At 36.7% G+C, this 17,794-nt stretch overlaps 1 protein-coding gene across 1 annotated transcript in view; it reads right to left on the minus strand.

The window, feature by feature from the left end:
* Positions 1–17,794, minus strand: part of ADGRV1 (adhesion G protein-coupled receptor V1) — a 296,614-nt gene that overhangs the window by 157,027 nt on the left and 121,793 nt on the right. Inside the window, exons 79-85 of the mRNA XM_074856164.1 lie at positions 16,857–17,099; positions 14,021–14,428; positions 12,781–12,965; positions 11,322–11,571; positions 10,984–11,123; positions 9,169–9,329; positions 6,564–6,664 (exon numbers count right to left, since the gene is read on the minus strand). Coding sequence (XP_074712265.1) covers positions 6,564–6,664; positions 9,169–9,329; positions 10,984–11,123; positions 11,322–11,571; positions 12,781–12,965; positions 14,021–14,428; positions 16,857–17,099 — 1,488 coding nt within the window. The remainder of the gene's footprint in view (positions 1–6,563; positions 6,665–9,168; positions 9,330–10,983; positions 11,124–11,321; positions 11,572–12,780; positions 12,966–14,020; positions 14,429–16,856; positions 17,100–17,794) is intronic.

The following is a 17,794-nucleotide window of genomic DNA, read 5'->3' on the forward strand; positions in this document are numbered from 1 at the left end:
TTCCCTTTTGCATTTAAGATATTGTTGCATGAACTTATAACATGCTGGTTAAACAAACAAACAAAATGTTATGACTAACTAATGATTCAATAAATAATGCTTGTTAGAGGCATGATTCTTTGATTAAATATCAGAATGGAAAGAATAAAAACATTTTAGAAATACCTAGCCTTTTATGTCTTTCCAGTGAGTTTCACCAAACGCTTGGTGAAACATCCACTCTTGAATGCTTTACAAATGCTCCATTAACACTGGAAGCTCTAGACACACCGAGAATGAAATGAAGGCTGGATATTGTGAATCACCATTCCCCATCACTGACAGAATAATAAATTATTGTGAGCATCCACAGAGCAGGCACAGTCTTGGAAGAGCAAATTTCTGAGCAATATGGTGAAAAGGTTTGACTGCCATCTACGGGTAATAATAATTACTGCACAGGTAGAAATTAAAAAAAAAAAAAAAAAAAAAAAAAAATTACTACAAGCCTAACAAACATCCAGTACAGATATTAGAGGAAAAGTAATTATTCATGTATGTATAAAACAGGGGAGCTAACCTGAAAAGCTTCTTAGGCTTTTCTCTGGTAAAAATGTAAGTGCACACAGAAACACCAGCTTCCTTCAGTCTGTAGAGTGCTTTGAGATTGAATAGGTACAAATCCAGTGCCTAGTACTGCCTAAACATTACTAGGTAAAAATGTAAAGTACTAACATTTTACTTGTATTTAAGCTAGGTATTAGTAAGTGATGATTTTCACATAATAAGTTCTCAGTTAAAAATGTCTTAACTCCTCTCATACAAAGTCATTGGTTAACAAAAACACAAAACTTGTAATTGTATGGTAAATATCTAATCACACTTATACTGTCTGAATACTTGTAGGTAGGTATAGCTGTACAAACATCTTCCATTTAGAGTTTTCTGTTTGACTTCGGCTTCCTAATCAGGCTAGTTCTCTCCAGCCAGAACATATGCCAACACATCACAACACAATTAACCGTATAAAGATTTTCCTTCAGCTGTTCAGAACAGCTAGCACAGTAGTTCAGTTCACTCTTGTCAAACATATCCCTTCTCTTTCCACCATGCCTTAAAGCCACTTTCTTTTCTTCAACAGCTGCTGACAAGCTGTCTTTACTTCCTCTCCGAGCTAGCCCACTGGGTAAGCAGTTACCCTGCTAAAATCCTCTTTCAAAAGTTTTTTTCTAAACTTCCAGAACAATTGCATAGCAAAAGGAAAAGAGATCAGGCGAGCCATGGACTTTAGGGGTTAAGAATGAATAACAAAAGGACTTAGAACCATTCTAAATAGTATCTCTGTGACTAAACTAAATTACTATATTTACACCACACATTTAACTGTTCTCAAGAATTATTCTGCACAGATCAGTATTTTATATAAAAGTTTAAATGAAGTGTATTTAAAGAAAAAACAGAAAATCCTGTGAGCCCAAGATGAAGTTAACTTTCCCACGTCCTAAGTCCTTCATCAGCTAGAACCAAGCGTAGCACTCCAGTAGCCAGAGATATCTGACTTCTCAGTATTACTTTTGTACATGAAGAAGCAAAGGCAATAATGGCATTTTTATGCTCTTACACCTTAATTGTAATCTGTTACCTTCTGTAATCTTTCCCTGCAATAACAATTCCCACTTTTCTCCACCCATGAAGTACATGCCTTTCAGATAGTTTTTCTTTATATATAGTTTTACTAATTCTCAAAATTTTTTCTACTTATGGGAAGAAAGACTGAAAACAAGGACATTCAAACCCTCCCTTCATGTTTAAAATGCTTACTACAGATCAACATAAAAACGAGAGAAGCTGCCTTTATGTCAGGGCATTGAGTGCACTAACAGACCCTAATAGTCCTGACCAGTCCCAGCTGCAGTCTCCACCTACACTCAGCCCTGGGCCATTAGTCTCTACCTGAGCCGGTCTCCAGCCATGCCCATGTCTATGTTCCTGCTCAACCTTGAGAAGAAACCTACGAGGTTACACCGGAGTTACTATTTGAAACCTGGAATTGTCAGCAGATAAGAACTGCTAGGCATACTAGTGACAATACGCTTGCACGTCAATATATGAAAATCTAAAAGAGATACGTTTATAACATTTAAATAAAGCCACATTTAACAGAAAATGCAGCAACTTTTTATTTCAGTTTTCATTTAGGTCAAGCTTTAAAAATGACTTTGTTTAGGTTCTTCCATGCATATTTTGGAGAGAGGTTGACTTAGACTAGTTTCATGAAAAATGAATTTCAGTTGAATATGCTGTTCAAGTGAAATGTTTCCCATAGCTCTACCTGATTTGACTATACATTCTTTGGCAAGTGTGTGTGTGTGACAGCGTGATGTTCATTTTACAGCAAAGCAGCTGCAGCACAGGCCTGAGAATAGAGGAACGCGAGTTTAGCAGCTTGTTAAGACCTGGAATTAAAATTCTATCAGTAAATCAAAGAAATCATGTTCAGGGTATCTTCAGAAATAAGTTCACTAACTTATAAATTCACTAACATATAAGTTCACTACTGCAGCTAAGTAACTCTAAGGGTGATAAAGATATGAAATAACTAGACTGAAACTGAGAAGCAAGGCAAGTCACACAAATAATTACTCAAAGTGCAACAAACTCTGGTTTGTGATACTATTTAATATATGACTTATTCTGAGGTTTTGAGAGTTTTGAACATGCAGTTAGGAATCAACTCTTCACCTAAGATATAGATAGTTATGAAAATCACCCTCTAAAACCATATTTAAAGATGTTTCTTGTACAGAGACAAATTTATTTTTCTTTCTCCTTCCCTCGGATTGACTTTTAGGCATAGAGATGAATCATTACACGCCTGGAAAAAAGACCTCTGTACTACACACCAACCAGCCTGACCTGCTGGAAGCTGTACCTAGGGCAAGGACAGGAGGGTGGCTGGGAACAACCATCGTATATTTATGATGGGAAAATCATGCCTGACTAACCCAATCTCCTTCCATAAGGAGATGACCAGCCAAGGCAAGTGCAGCAAATGTTGTTTTCCTTAACTTTAGCAAGGCCTTTGACATGGTTTCTGTGGTATTTGCAGTATTACCATTAAAATGCTGAGACATGCTTTGGTTAAATGGATTATAAAGTGAGTGGAAAATTGCCTGCACCGTGAGGCTCAAAAGGTTGTGATCAACAGTATGAAGTCCAGCTGGAGCCTGATTACCAGTGGTGCTCCTCAGGAGTTGGGATACAGTGGCTGATACTATTTAAAGCATCTGGGTGTAGATGATGGGACAGAGGGCTGCACTGGAAGTCTGAGGAGGACCCAAAAATCTGGGTGCAGGTGATTCGTAATGCCATTGTTTAAAGGAAACTCAACAGACTGGAAAAATGGTCTGACTTCTGACAAAGCTCAACAAAGGCAAATGCAAAGTCTTACAGCTGGTGACAGGGTAATGCCATGTAACAGCACAGGCAGGGGCCAAACAGCAAGGGAGCGGGCCTGCAGAAGAAGACCTGGGGTTCTGGTGGATGGCAGATTGACCATGAGTCAGCAGTATGCCTTGTTGCAAAGCAGCCTCGTATTGCTAAGCAAAAGGTAAAGGGAAGTGATTCTTCCCTTCTATTCCAGCACTTGTGTGACCACATCTGGATACAGTTGGGATCTTCACCACAGGAAGGAGACTGACACACTGGAGCAAGTTCAGTCAAGGTCCACCAAGATATTCAGACCACAAAATATACAGAAGTCCTGGGGCTCTTCAGTCTTAAGATTGTGGGAGGGGGGAAAAATCTTATCACTGTTTTTATAAATTACCTCATAGAAATGTCTTGAAATGAGGGAACCAAACTCTTCTTGAAGACACATACTGACAGCATGAGATACAACGGATACAAGTTGCAACAGATTAAATTTAAACTAGATATTGCGAGACAATTTCACAATGGGTAGTCAAACATTGGACCAGGTTGCCCAGACAGCCTGTGGGATCTCCACTGCTGAAGATGCTCAGAATTCAACTGGACAGCATCCTGAGCAACTGACCTAAGCTGGGCTTGCTTTGAGCAGGGGTCTAAACCAGAAAGTTTGCAGAGTGGCTTCCAACCAAAATTAGTCAACAGCTCTAAATGCATGCAACAGACTTAAGAGAAATGTTGAGTGACCATCCCTGCAGGTATTTAAAAGACGTGTAGATGTGGTGCTTAGGGACATGGTTTGGTGGTGGGCTTGGCAGTGTTAGGTTAATGGTTGGACTCTGTGATCTTAAGGGTCTTTTCCAACGTAAATGATTCTATGATTTTAACTATGTAATGTCTTAAAACAGCAAAACTTAACTTTGCTTGAATGAATGCACCAATATATGCTAGAGGCCACCCAGCTGAAAAACATCTTGGCAGAAGAGGCCCTGCATGTACTTGTGACTACCAAATTAAACATGAACCAGCAATGTGCCCTTGCTGCAAAGGCTGATGGTACCCTGGGCTGCACTAGGCAAAGCATTGCCAGCAGGATGAGGAAGGTGATCCTTCCTCTCTGCTCAGCACCGGTGAGGCCACACCTGGAGTCCCATGTCCAGTTCTGGGCTCCCCAGTGCAAGAGAGACAGGGACATACTGGAGAGAGTTCAATGAAGGGCCACCAAGATAAGTAAGGGATGGAGCATCTCTCCTGTGAGGAAAAGCTGAGAGAGATGGGACTGGTCAGCCTGGAAAACAGAAGGGTCAGGGGGATTTTATCAAAATATATAAATAACTGTAAGGAAGATGCATAGAGGACAGAGCCAGGCTCTTTTCAGTGGTGCTCAGTGACAGAGCAAAGGCAATGGGCACAGATGGAAACACAGGAGGTCCCCTCTGAACACCAGGAAACACCTTTATTGCTGTGAGGGTGACTAAGAACTGGCACAGGTTGTCCAGGGAGTTAATGGAGTTTCCAAAGACCTGCTAAGGAGTCCTTATAGAAAAAAAAAAAAAAACAAAACAAAAACAAACAAACAAACAAAAAAAAAACCCAAGAACTTCTGTGAGAAATAAACTCACTGTAAAAAGAAACAAGATTCTCTGTACTGGAAATGGAACATATTGCCAAAGAAATGGAAAAGTATTGGAGACAGAAAGAATGCAACTTGGATGGGGATGGTTCCATTATATGCAAAATATCAAACAATTCTGGGAACACAGACAATTCAACATTCACTGCAAAGGAAAAGTAGAAGAAGCTTTTCCAAAATATATCATTGGACTGTAAAATGGGCTGCAAAGCCCTCACTAGACTTGTTTTGTATAATCTTGACAAATTACCATATGCAAGTCCTTACCTGTGTTATGAGCTATGTGTCCAAAATAAGTCTGCATGTTTGTACACTAGTAACCATGCACGTTACAGGTCCCTGGAACAAAGCAGCTTTCCGTATAATTATATAGAACTATTAAAAAACATTAAGTATACGCTTCAAAAATCAAGAACCGAGATGGCAAAATACTTTTACAGCCTAAGGTACAAGAAACCTGCTGGTATCTAGGGATCTCTAGATGTGCTGTGAGGACCTTTCCTGCTCCTTCTATTTCAAATCCAGTTGTGTGATGAACATTATCAACTCACTCCATAGTACAACAAGGAACTATATAATTAGGTAACATGAATAGAAATGTATACTAACCATGGCAGCACACAAAAGTTTGTCTGACAGACATGCCAGTTGCTACAGTTTTACAGGTAACGCAGGGCTGTTTCAATTTTCTGGAGTATTTCCCTGATATGACACATTCCTCTAAGTACCTGCCTGCTAATGTGCTTAAAATCTCTCAGCATCCCTGCCTTCAGCATATATTTAAATTTGTATTTACATTATCTTTATAGCATTAAAAATATACATAAAATCTCCTTCCTGAAGAATCTTTCCACAAAGTAATTTTAAGATACTTGAGGTTATTCATACCATTTCCATTCCCATACCATTTCCATTTCACCAGGTGTACCAAAGCTGAGGAAGTTACATTTTATAGGACAGAGGGACATATTCTCCTTTTATATGCTCTTTCAGTTTGCTGACATTCTATTACCTACTATTTGAACCAGTATGAGAGAACTAGGAAGACTTTCAGCTTTTTTAATTCTCTTTTATTATTTAAGTTCTTCATAACTATTCCTTCGTAAAAAGTGCAAAAGAGCTTTCATCATCTACTACTCAAAATAAATCTTTCCCACAGAATTTATGATTACTGACATTAATCTATTTAATAAATATTGATGTTAATGAGGGAATTTTTTTGTCTCAATTATATCATCAAAACTTTATTCCACATACAAGACTATCTTCTCATGTGGCTATATCATACATAAGTTTTCTCTAAGTATTTTCAGAATATATATAATTTCAATTGAATTCGCAACATAGAGTATGAATATTGGATTAATTATAAGTATCATATGTTGAAATTTTACATTTTCCAAAAATGTTTACCCTGTACAAAAGAAAAGGAGGTCTGTTCAGACATGACCATGAAAGTGAGAAAAAGGAAAGCAAAGGTGTATATAATTTTACACTTAGAGACTTCAGCCTTTTTTCTTACCTGGGTACCCAAACAAGCAACCATCATGTGAGTGAGAAGTTTAGCTGCAAACATTGCACACCTGGTGCAGAAAAGGTGGGAGATAATAGCCAAAGTGAAACCTACACAGAAACAAGAAAAAAAAAAAAAAAAAATAAAAGGAGGGGAATTTAAAGCTTAGGCTGATAAACTATGCTAGATAAGAACAACAGTGCTGGATCTCTTGAAAGGTGCAGATCATTAAAAAAAAAACAGAAAAAACCCAAGTTTTTCAAGAGAATACGTTCATTTTGGTTCACACTGGGATCACTCATGAATTTATTACTGAAGTACTGACATCTATTTAACTTTTTCATAGACTTGGGAGCTAAAATAATTGCATGATGTAAACAAGTCATTTTTGCAAATTATTTTTTTTTTAATTTGTTCATGATATGGACGATTGTCATAATAGTCAAAGCAAAGGCAACTCTTCAGTGTTCATATTGCTACATACAAAAATCCTTTTAGAAACAAATAAATAAAAAATTCCCTCCAGCTAAGTAGAACTCCTTTAGGAGCCAGCTATGGCCTTCTTAAACGCCAGTCTCCCGTTTCATCTGTGTTCAGCATAGAAATCTATTATAGCAGTACTCAGAAAGAATAACACCACCTTTCATTTCACTAATTCACTGTGAACATGAACAGAACAGAAACGGTGAAGGGGCCCTTACCTACCAGTAAGTAGCTCTCAGAATAACAACCCTGGGAAAGCTGAGCCACTAAGAAAAACACTACAGAAGCTCATGTAGAGTTAATTAATTGTTTGTGCACTCCCACACCCCAGGAAGGGCAGGAATTTGGATACTTAAGGCAAATCTTTTATCCTTTCTTGAGACAGCCTAGTTGCTCAAGTACAAGCATTTGTAAGAGATGAATGAAATAAATCATTGCAGAAAAAACTGTTTCTAAAGCTTTCAAAAAATAGCTACTGAAATTTATACATCTACATAAGAAAACTTTGAAAAAATATTCTAATTTCACTCTACTGTGCTATTTTTCTTTTTTTTATAAATTCTTCACACCTAGGTGGAGATGTTAGAGTAATAAATAATATTCTTGTAGCTCTTAAATCTAGAGCAATTTGTTAATCGCTGAATTATATAATCACATAAAGAAACACCTTCAACCAGCCAAAGAAGCTGAAAGGCACTGCAATTATATCCAAGGCAAACCCTTAACCAGGCTAAACTCTTCTAATTTTTAAAATACAGTCTTATGACACACAACTACAGGAAAAGACTAGTGCTGAACAAGGATCTGTAGGTCTTTATTGCTTCCAGTTCAGCAAAATATTTCTCTTAGCTTTAGTTTCTACAGCATACGGGCTTACTTTGTATTGTTTTTTTCTTCAGTTTATATAGCATTTTGCATTCTGTGGTATATTTGTCTCATCAATTTACTTTTTTTTCCTGTAAACCAGTAATTACAATTTATTATAGTTTAGGTTTTTTTACTTTCACTAACACAATCTAAGTTAGAAGCTTAACTTTTATAATCTGTTTATTTTTATCTGCTAAAAATTTCTTTCATATTGTTAAATAAAACAATCAATTTGTGTGAAGTAAGTGATATCTAGAGGGGTTTCTTCTCTTTCCTTGGTTTCTTTTTCATGGCTGAGGTTTTAAAACAATTAAGAACCCGAGCTTTAGTCTGTTAGGGCAGTTTGCTGGGAGGGGATAAGTAGGGGATTTAGCTTCTTGCACAGTTTCTGTTACTCATACAGTGATCTAGTACAGAAGTCATAAACCTCACAAGGAGCAGACACAGATTCCCATTTAAGTGCCTTAAGAGTAGACTAAGAATCCCTCTAACATGTTTTCTTAGTGACCCCATTACTCTTAGGTTCCTGCTTGCACACTGCCTATCAACAGAAGAAGGAAAATTTACTTTCACCCGTGATTGCCTGCAACATAATAGTGAACTGACTGCAATGTGAAAGGTGTAATTTCCATCTCCTTTGGAAGCCAAGCGGAGTTTAAAACTCAGATCTCCTGCTTCCTGACTGACACTTTGGGACTTCCGCAAACGCTATCGCCACTGTCAATGAAGTGAGTCACGATCCTCATGAGTTTAAACTCTCAGGCTTCTCCCAAGATGTTAGATGGCAGTTAGGCAGCAGAGTGCAATGGAGCTCTACAGACGTGATGTGGAATCTATCTCCCTCAGGTTATCACTTCTGAGTGTAAACTGCCAACTGAAATCATCAAAGAGCTTTCAGGCTCGGTAGAAAAGTGTCTGAAAGATTTGACAAAGATGACAGCTGTACTGCTGCTAGAATCACAGGTGATTTTAGGATTTTTAAGTTTCTTCCCCCAAATGAATGACATACTTCTCTCTTGTATGGTTCAATAAAACATCATAAGGAAACATATTTCTTTGCTGGACTTTTTTTTCAGTGGTAAAATTTGTCAGTGTGCAAATATAGGACCAGATGGCAACTTTAAAACCATGAAGTTAGTTAACATTCCCCCAGTACCCCTCCAAATAAAAAGACTGTCATCAATTACTAAAAATCTCTAAAAAACAATCAGTCTTACTGGTCATCAGCTGTTATTAATGAGAAAACTGTCTTAAATCAACTGACCTGAAATGCAGATGAATCCAGAAGAGAAAAAAGCCTCATTGTATGAAGACAAGTTATCTGTTTGGGCATAAACTGCATAAATGGACATATGAGAACAAGAGCATTCCACATAGTCTGATGTGTCATCCACCACTCTGCAGAACCCGCTATCAGACAGCCAGCTGCAAAACAAAAGATTCACAAAGTTGGAAATGGACTTGTGTAATTTGCCTGGTAAACAGGCTTGAAAATTGTTGTCTTATCTCCGAAATACCAAGTTTTCTAAACAATTGTGGAGGTGTTTTGTGTAATCTTTCAGGTGCAGTTCTCAGAATAGCACATTTACATGAAATTAAAATATTGTTTATAGCTTTTTTTTTACTTTTATGATTAAAAAAATGTAAATATATGATAATGTACATTTTTTTTCACTAGAGAATTTTTGTGCCCATGCTTTTAAAACTTCTGCAAGATTTACGGGTCTGTCCAACTTTTCAAACAGTTTGTAACTTAACTTGAAAGATACTTTACACCATTATGGAGAACGTTTCATTTTTTACTGCTATTTGTTGTTTTGAAACTAAAATTCATGTTTTCTTTTCTTTTATTGCTGAACTGATTTTCAAAAAGGATACTACAGGTGACATCCTAAGCCATTTCTAGTGGAAATCACATCTGATCTGTAATAGTGTGTAGATAAAAGGAGAGCATACAGGTAAATTCTGCTGCAACTCCCTTCTGAGGGGAAATAGTTTATATCAGTGACAGACTGATATAATCCAGTCAGTCTAATGAAATCATATGTAAACCAACTAGATGTCACCAGGATACAGAACATAATTCTCTCTGAATTAATTTATACTGTGTGAACAGGAAAGACACAGGCTAATCAAATAATGTGGCATTGAAGACCATACACAGAAAACTTTATTCCATGGTTTGCAGTGGTATGAGTAGCAACAAGAATGGAAAATGATCAGCAGTTCACTATTTTTTCTAAAAACTGGGAGACATCAACTTAAGCTAGTAGCAGGAATATTTTAAAAAATCAAAACAGGAGGTGGCTTTTCTGTCAAAAAGTAATAGCCCTATAGAGATCATTGTCAAAAGATGTGCAGAAATTCTGGATGGTGCAAGGAAAGACTAAACAAGTTTGTGGTAGACAACTCATTTGGTGTACAAAATACACAAAATCACATTTGGCTCATAGAGTCACTGGAGAGTATAGTATTAGGGAAATTACTATTTCTGCTTGTCCTGATCTTACTCTTCCCTGGGTGTTTATGTTTAGCCACTACTAGAGACAGGATACTGGTCTAGATAAAACCTTAGTCTGCCCCTTAACAGGTTTTTTTGGTTCACTTCACAGACCCAAAGAAAAGAGTGGATGTTAGCAAATTAGGAACTTTCTGAGCCAGTGACCTGAAACAATACCAGAGATGCAGGTTTAACTCTTTACTTTTGTAAGAATGGACTTGAAGCGTTGTCTGATAACAATTGTAAAGAGTGAAAAGTCATTACTGAAGTGATGCAATTCTGGGATTTATGGCCTGTCAGCATTGCCTAACACATCATTACATAATCTAAATGGTTTTTTGGTGAAAAAAGTCAAAAGTAGAAGTCTGAGAAATGTCTGAGCTACAATAACTATGCATTTTATTATATGGGAAGCTTTATGTGCTGGCACAAAGGCCAGAAAAAATTAGGAAAAAAGACAGATAGGAAATTGATCAATTTCATACTTGCAAATGATCTAATCAGAGTTATCACATCTTGGGCAAATACACAGGTTCATGGTAGAAACTGGAAAACTAAACAGATCAACAAAATAAAAACCTTTCAGCAGCTTGATTCCAGAGGAGACACAGAGACTTTTGGGGAACAATCCGACTTCCTGTAGCATAAATCCGATAAATTACTTCATTGTTATCTTTCAAAGGCTGCGAACTCCGACCCTTCAAACTCATAGAAAAAACCTGAAACAACGCATTCAACATAAATACAAATTTACAAATAAGTAATACAAATTTATGTATTAAAATTCAACAGTCAGTGCTCATTTTAATCAGACACACACAAAAATATTCAAATTATTTTAACTACATTTAAGATGTTTTAAGCAATATCTAAATTAAACTAATTTCTTTAAAAAATAAATTGCATTATCTTCAAACCTTGTTCTTCAGGGCAAGTTCCTTATCTCCAGTAAGGAACCACTGCTGACTGCTGTATTCTGTGAACTGTACAGATTCACAGTTCTCTTCTTGAGGAGGTGATAATACAACAGAGACCTCTAGTAAGTGTTCAGGTGCTTGAATAGAATCCCCATCTTTTCCATCAAATCTGTGTCCATTGATTTGCTGAGGAAACCAGTTGTGAGCCATTATTGCAATGTACGGGCAGCTGTCAAGGATATTTTTACCTCTGTTGAAATGGAAAAGCAATAGGACTGATAAGTGGAACTGAGCTTCACTGTTCTTCACAGAATAACTCTAAAATGTATTTGTAATTAATACTTTATTCCTCCATTATTTTTAGCCTTTATGATGTTTAACTGAAAGACAGTTTCAGTTTCTGTGAAAAAAAAAAAGAGGGGCTGATTTATTCTGCATTCCAGGTTCTCCATTGCCCCTCTGGGTTTTGCTCACTATGATCTGCAACCAAAACCCCTACATCGTAAACTAGGTTATCATAATTCTCATCTTTACAACTTGATATAGAGACAAGTCTACAAGAAGCAGAGGCATTAAAATGGTTGATCGTGCTTTTCCTCTTTTTTCCAACAGATGATGCAAAAAAACTTGGAGTAAAGAATTTGAACTTCCAAGTTCTGGACACTGTTCAGGACAGTGTTGATATTTATACCATTTACTGTCTTTTGGCTGAGATGGGCCTCATACCCTCTACAACTTAGGAAATGGCAAAAAAATATTACATCTCCAAAAGAAATGGAGATAGAAATCTAAATTATGCTGATTCTTGGAGGGAAGAAAAAAGGTGTTTCTTTTCTAAGTTCAACTACCAGTTGTTTAACAGATTCACAGCAGGAGAAACCCACTGTTTAAAACCATCTGTCTCATAAAAGAGTGTCATCTATTTCTGCAGTCATCTATTTCCCCTGCCCATTAGCCTGACCACAAGGTATTGCAGACAAAACTAGTAATTTGAAACTACAGGTAAAACTTACAAGTAGTTTTAAAAAAAAATTAAATGATGTTTAAGTGAGCAAAACCAACCGCACAGAAATTACAAAATTCCAGTAGAAATTCTGGGTGACTTACTCCCATCTAAGTCTTAGAACATAGCTCTTCATCATACAATTACATATTATTTTCTTAGTAAGATTAATTAGTATTTTTCCAGGCAATATTTGAGCTAAAGGTGAATTAATACATCCCAGATCTCCTGACTCTTACTCCCACAGCTACCCCGTATCAGTGTACCAGTTATTTGTGACACCATACAGTGCCAATATAGTGCTTTGTGAGACTGTGACAGAGGGCAGCACATTTTCATATCGTTAACATATTAGATGACAGACAAATCCCTTTTCTAAAAAAGTAATTTAAATTTTTTTATATTGTTAAGTTGTCAAGTATTTCCAAAACATACTATGAATTCAAGTTTACTAACCTTTCTCCTGGTGATCCACACATTATTCCAGTTAACAGGGAAAAAGCAAACTTCTCGGTCACCTCAGCCAGCAGGCTATATCCTCGTGTGTCCTCGCGTTTCGGGCTAGCCAGAGCACAGAGTATCTCATAGAAAAGACTTCTACTTTTATCAGTGAGTAACTGCTTTTCACCCACATCTGTAACCTAATGAGAGGAGAAGAAATCAAACGTTTTATAAACAGAAGTGTGCTTCTAACATTTGCTCATGTGAACAGTTTAGTAAGTATTAAGTATTTAGTATAAGGTAATATATAAAATAAATTAGTAAGAATTAAGTATTTATCCCAATGTTCCTTCTGAAAGTTCAGAATATTTTTTCCACCTTCTGATCACCGCTGCCAAGCTGTGAGAGGCAGTCTGTGTCAAAACTACATAAAGATATGCTTACTAATAGTGATTTGACTATTAAAGAAACCATGTGGCATTTTTCATTCTTTCACAAATCAGAGATTGTTGACCTGAGAAATTTTTACATAATTTTCTCTGCTTTCTGTGTCAAAGTGGCAACAATCAGAAATGAACTGTTGTCCGTGAGTATTGTTATACTGTTTTGTGTCTATTTAAACATTTTCCAGCTCCTGCACATTATTCTACAAGTCCAGAAGAGACAGAAAGTCATAAAACTAGTCCCAGAGTTTTCAGAGAATTTAGTGCAATATTGAAGTGCTCAGCTACCCTGCCAACCCGATTCCTAAAGCTACTGCAGGAAAAAAGACAAGCTGCATGCCTGGATAAGAGCACAGCAGGCTCCAGCTGGCCCTGGCAGGATTTGCTTGTCTGGTGACTGCCGTCAGTGTGAAGATACGAGCAAAATTTGGCCTCACTACCTTGTTCCGGGGCTAAAAGCAACAAAGATGTGGCCTGAGAATCAGGAAACCATAATAAGCTCTATGAAAGTATGGCACCAATGGGAAAATTTTGCACAGCAGAAAATCTGGAGGTATAGGTACATATGCAAAATTAATACTGGTTGCTATTTTCAACCTATTTGATTTTTGATTTCCTGCCACCAGCCTAACTAGTGGCGGACAAACCTCTTCCCTGATTGTGGGACTTCACAATTTCTGTTTTTACCTGTGCACTCTGTGCCCCTGAGTCATTGCTGTGGATGCCAACCTTGATCTTATCACAAGCCTACGTGTTATTATACGCTTATTAAAAACTCACTGGTCACTCAAGAAAAAGCAGGAAAGGTTTACCTTATCTATTATATGCATCACAGCAGTAAGCTGCTCTTCTGTAGTTTCTGTAGCCACTTTGACATTTAGATTCTGGAGGACTCTGTGTAAAATGGTGTCATCAAGAGGCTGATGCAGTTGATCGATTAGCCCCCAAACTGGCAAGGAGTCCAAATCTGAGACAATGGTGACATTAGCAATACCATACACATCATCTACCCTGGCACCGCCTGTGGGATTAGAAATTACAACCTGGAAACGTTTAGGAAATGGGTTTAAAGATCCTGTCTTTGGAGTCAGGGTCACATCCAGAAACGTATTTCTCTGTCCAGGTTCAAAAGTCAATAAACCTTCAGATCTGGCAAAATCTTGTCCTGCCACAGCTGGAGATATGAAGGTCCGACCAATAGGTTCAGGTTTTTGTAGCTCCTTAAAACAAACCAAAAGAGTTTTAGGTAACATTATGATAGATGCAATTGTTCAAAACCAGTTCAAAACACACATATTTCAAATGGATAAAATTCAAATGTGAAAAAAAAGAAGTCCTCTTTCAAAATGCAGTTAAGAATGATATAACAATTACATTAAATGAAATATCTCCCTGAAATAGTAATCTGTCACTTATAGTCAGTGACAACCTAGGGGAAGAATTATATATTGTCAATAGTTAACAGGATCCCTCTTTTCCAGAACAAAAATCATAAAGCTTTTCTGGGTGAATAGATATTACAGAAATGTTAGCACATCTGTAAGGTGAATTCCAGAGGGGTTGATGTAAGTTTATGTCTGCAGTGTGAAGTCCCTCAGTTCAGGCATTACAGATACATAAAAACTAAACAAAAGTAAAGCAAAGGTTTTGGAAATCTGTGCCCAAACTTATATCAATTCATGATATTTTCAGTCCCAGTATAAATACTTAAAAGAATAACAATCCATTTAGGTCCAAAGGCAAAGCAAACACTATAGAATACACATGCCAAGCAGACAGATGAACTTATCTAGGAATGCTATATGGCCTCATTTCCCTGTGAGGTAGCACTATTTTTACCTTCCATGAGGTTTGCAGATACTGTTTCACTCTTCACATTCTTGCACTTTTTGTCAGTTGTCATAACCTTGATATTATATCTGGTAATGTAATAAACTTTCCTTAAGTGGAAACTAACATTCTGGGCTATTATTCAAATGTATGACTTCTAAATAGTATCTATTCGTTTAATAAGTACAGATTGTATACTGACTACTAAGTAAAGGTCTTCTGTAAAAAACAAGGATGTTTATTTGTGAAATACTAGACCCCTTTCAAAAATATTTAGCTTTAATTAGAAGAGTTTACTCATGGAATAAATCTGAATTTTTTTGAGTTCACAGGAGAACATGGTAAAACAGTGCAGTGTGTATCCGTTGAAAATTGCTCTAGAACATGACCACATCATCTGTGCAAATTCCAGTGAGAAGTTTCCTTTTGTTTATCTCTTCCAGCTGAGAATTAGGAAACAGGGAAATAAGTGGTCATAAAAGCACTAGCAACTAGAACAATGTTTAAGAAGCCTTTGTAGAAGTGAGATAAACATCTGTTTCCAGTTAGCATCTCATGCTTCCTGTCTGCCGAGACCTCTTATTTTACAGGTACCAAAGTACAGTACCAATACTTTGGTACTTGGCCATGCATCCTCAATACCTAAAAATGTCCAAAGAAGGGCTGTTATATGAAAAAGGATAAGGAACTGTCTCCTATATTTTGGCCTAAATATATGCTGGACAGTAGCAATTTCTTCTCTACTTCACAGCTAAATTATAATGCACTCTTGGCTGGAAAGAATGTGAAAATTTGTTACCACACAATCTAACTAAAACACTGGCCAGCTACTGTATAATAAATGCATGGAAACACCATGTAAACCTGTGCAGTTAAGATAGAGAAGCATGCAATATAACAACAGAATGCAAAACCTTTTATTATAAAGAGGGAGTACACTGGTCACACAATGCTTTGTTGTAACAACCCTCCCCTAAATAATGTTTTTAGGCATAAAATCCCACATATTCAATGTAGATCAAGCCAAGCACTATTCCAAAGTGATGGCAAACTTGGAGGAATCCCTCTTGCAGCCTGTGCCCTGATGTTGGATTCACAACTATAAGGAAGTGGAAGGAATCATGTTTTTGCAGCTGTGTTATTTCTACTAAAGGGGAATCTTCATCATCTGTCAACAATAATGAAGTACTCATTTAGAGATAAAAGGGTCAACACTCTTCATTAGAAGAGTCTGGTGTAACAGCTGTAAACAGAACAAAAATGAATGAGGATGATAAAATTTACTTTAGCACATGAGACTTTTGATTAGAAGAACAATTTTCAAGTTTAGTACTTCAGGAACGTGAAATAAAATTTGATGACAGTTCTCCCTCTTTTCCTAAGTGTGGTCTGTGTATTAATAAATTTGTGACCTAACACAGCAAGTGTGTTGGTATCTGAATCTTGTAGTCATACCCATTATGATAAAAACTTAATTTCTGAGAAAGAAGCCTCAAAAATTGGAGCCTCATAAGAACCTTAGAACAAAGAAAGTAATTTATTTAATGCCTGACTGACCATAGTACTGGAAGGTACCATGAACAAAATCACTCTTGACAATGCAGTGAGAACAAGGTCTTTTTACTAATTTTTACTAAGTTTTTACTATTTTTACTAATGGAAAACCAAAGAAGCTAGACCACATAGGTCCAGTAAACATTTGACTGTTTCCTGTAAAAATGCTAATTACAGTCACACTTAGAGAATGAACAATGATTTAAGGATAAAATTAATAATAAAAAATAAGTTAGATCATAAAAATAATAATAAAAGACTTACTTGCATGCTGTAGCTAACTGTTGTGGTTACTGATGTACTAGAATCTCTAAGCACTTGCAGACTGATTAAAGTTGTCTTCTTATGAGCCACAGCAAAACGAGATCCCACCGCAAAATATACTAAACCATGAGGAGCATCACTTTCAAGGACTGTTATAAAAGCAAATCTGGCACTGTTGTTCAATGCAGCTCCTGCGCTTACAGCATACAGCTCAACAAAAAAATACGTTTCGAATTCAGGTACCTGTAAATAAGAGATGATTTTCATATCATTATAAGTCCTACTATTACCTTCAGCTTTAAAAAATGTATGTATTATTTTGTATGTGCAATGGATTAATTGTGCTAACATTTACCACAAGCATGCTTCCTAAAATGTGCAATAAGTACAATGAAATATATCCCAAAAATAATATTGTGACAGGCTCTACTCTGTCATGTACAATAACGAAATCTTGGGTTTTCACTTGGAACTTATTGCAATAAAGTATCTATTTATATACTACATGTATTGTGGCTGCAAATTTGCCATAATACATGACAGTAGATTCTCCAAGAGCTCCATATTTCAGATGATGGATTTACAGAGATGTACGTCTTGTGAAGAATTTGCTCTTTCATTTTCTTTTGCCTTACAAAAAGGCATGTACACTCCTACTCACCTGTGGAAAAACTGCACAGAAGTCTAAGTATATAGTTTTGAAACTGCAATTAATTAACTTGACCATATTCGAGTACTGAACTCAGGTAAAGTTCTGAAAAATACTTTATATACAGCCTTAGTGTTTCAACACTAACATGTTTATGCATGTTTTACCACCATACCTCAGCAGACTTGAAGACTTAACTGAATTTATTGAAAATCCCAAAGCTTAGAGATACTATCTGATAGACTTTTGTGAGGTTTAAGATCTAGACAAATCTGTCAGTCTGGAAATA

Source organism: Strix uralensis, chromosome Z (genome assembly GCF_047716275.1).
Source record: "Strix uralensis isolate ZFMK-TIS-50842 chromosome Z, bStrUra1, whole genome shotgun sequence".
NCBI classification, from domain to species: domain Eukaryota; kingdom Metazoa; phylum Chordata; class Aves; order Strigiformes; family Strigidae; genus Strix; species Strix uralensis.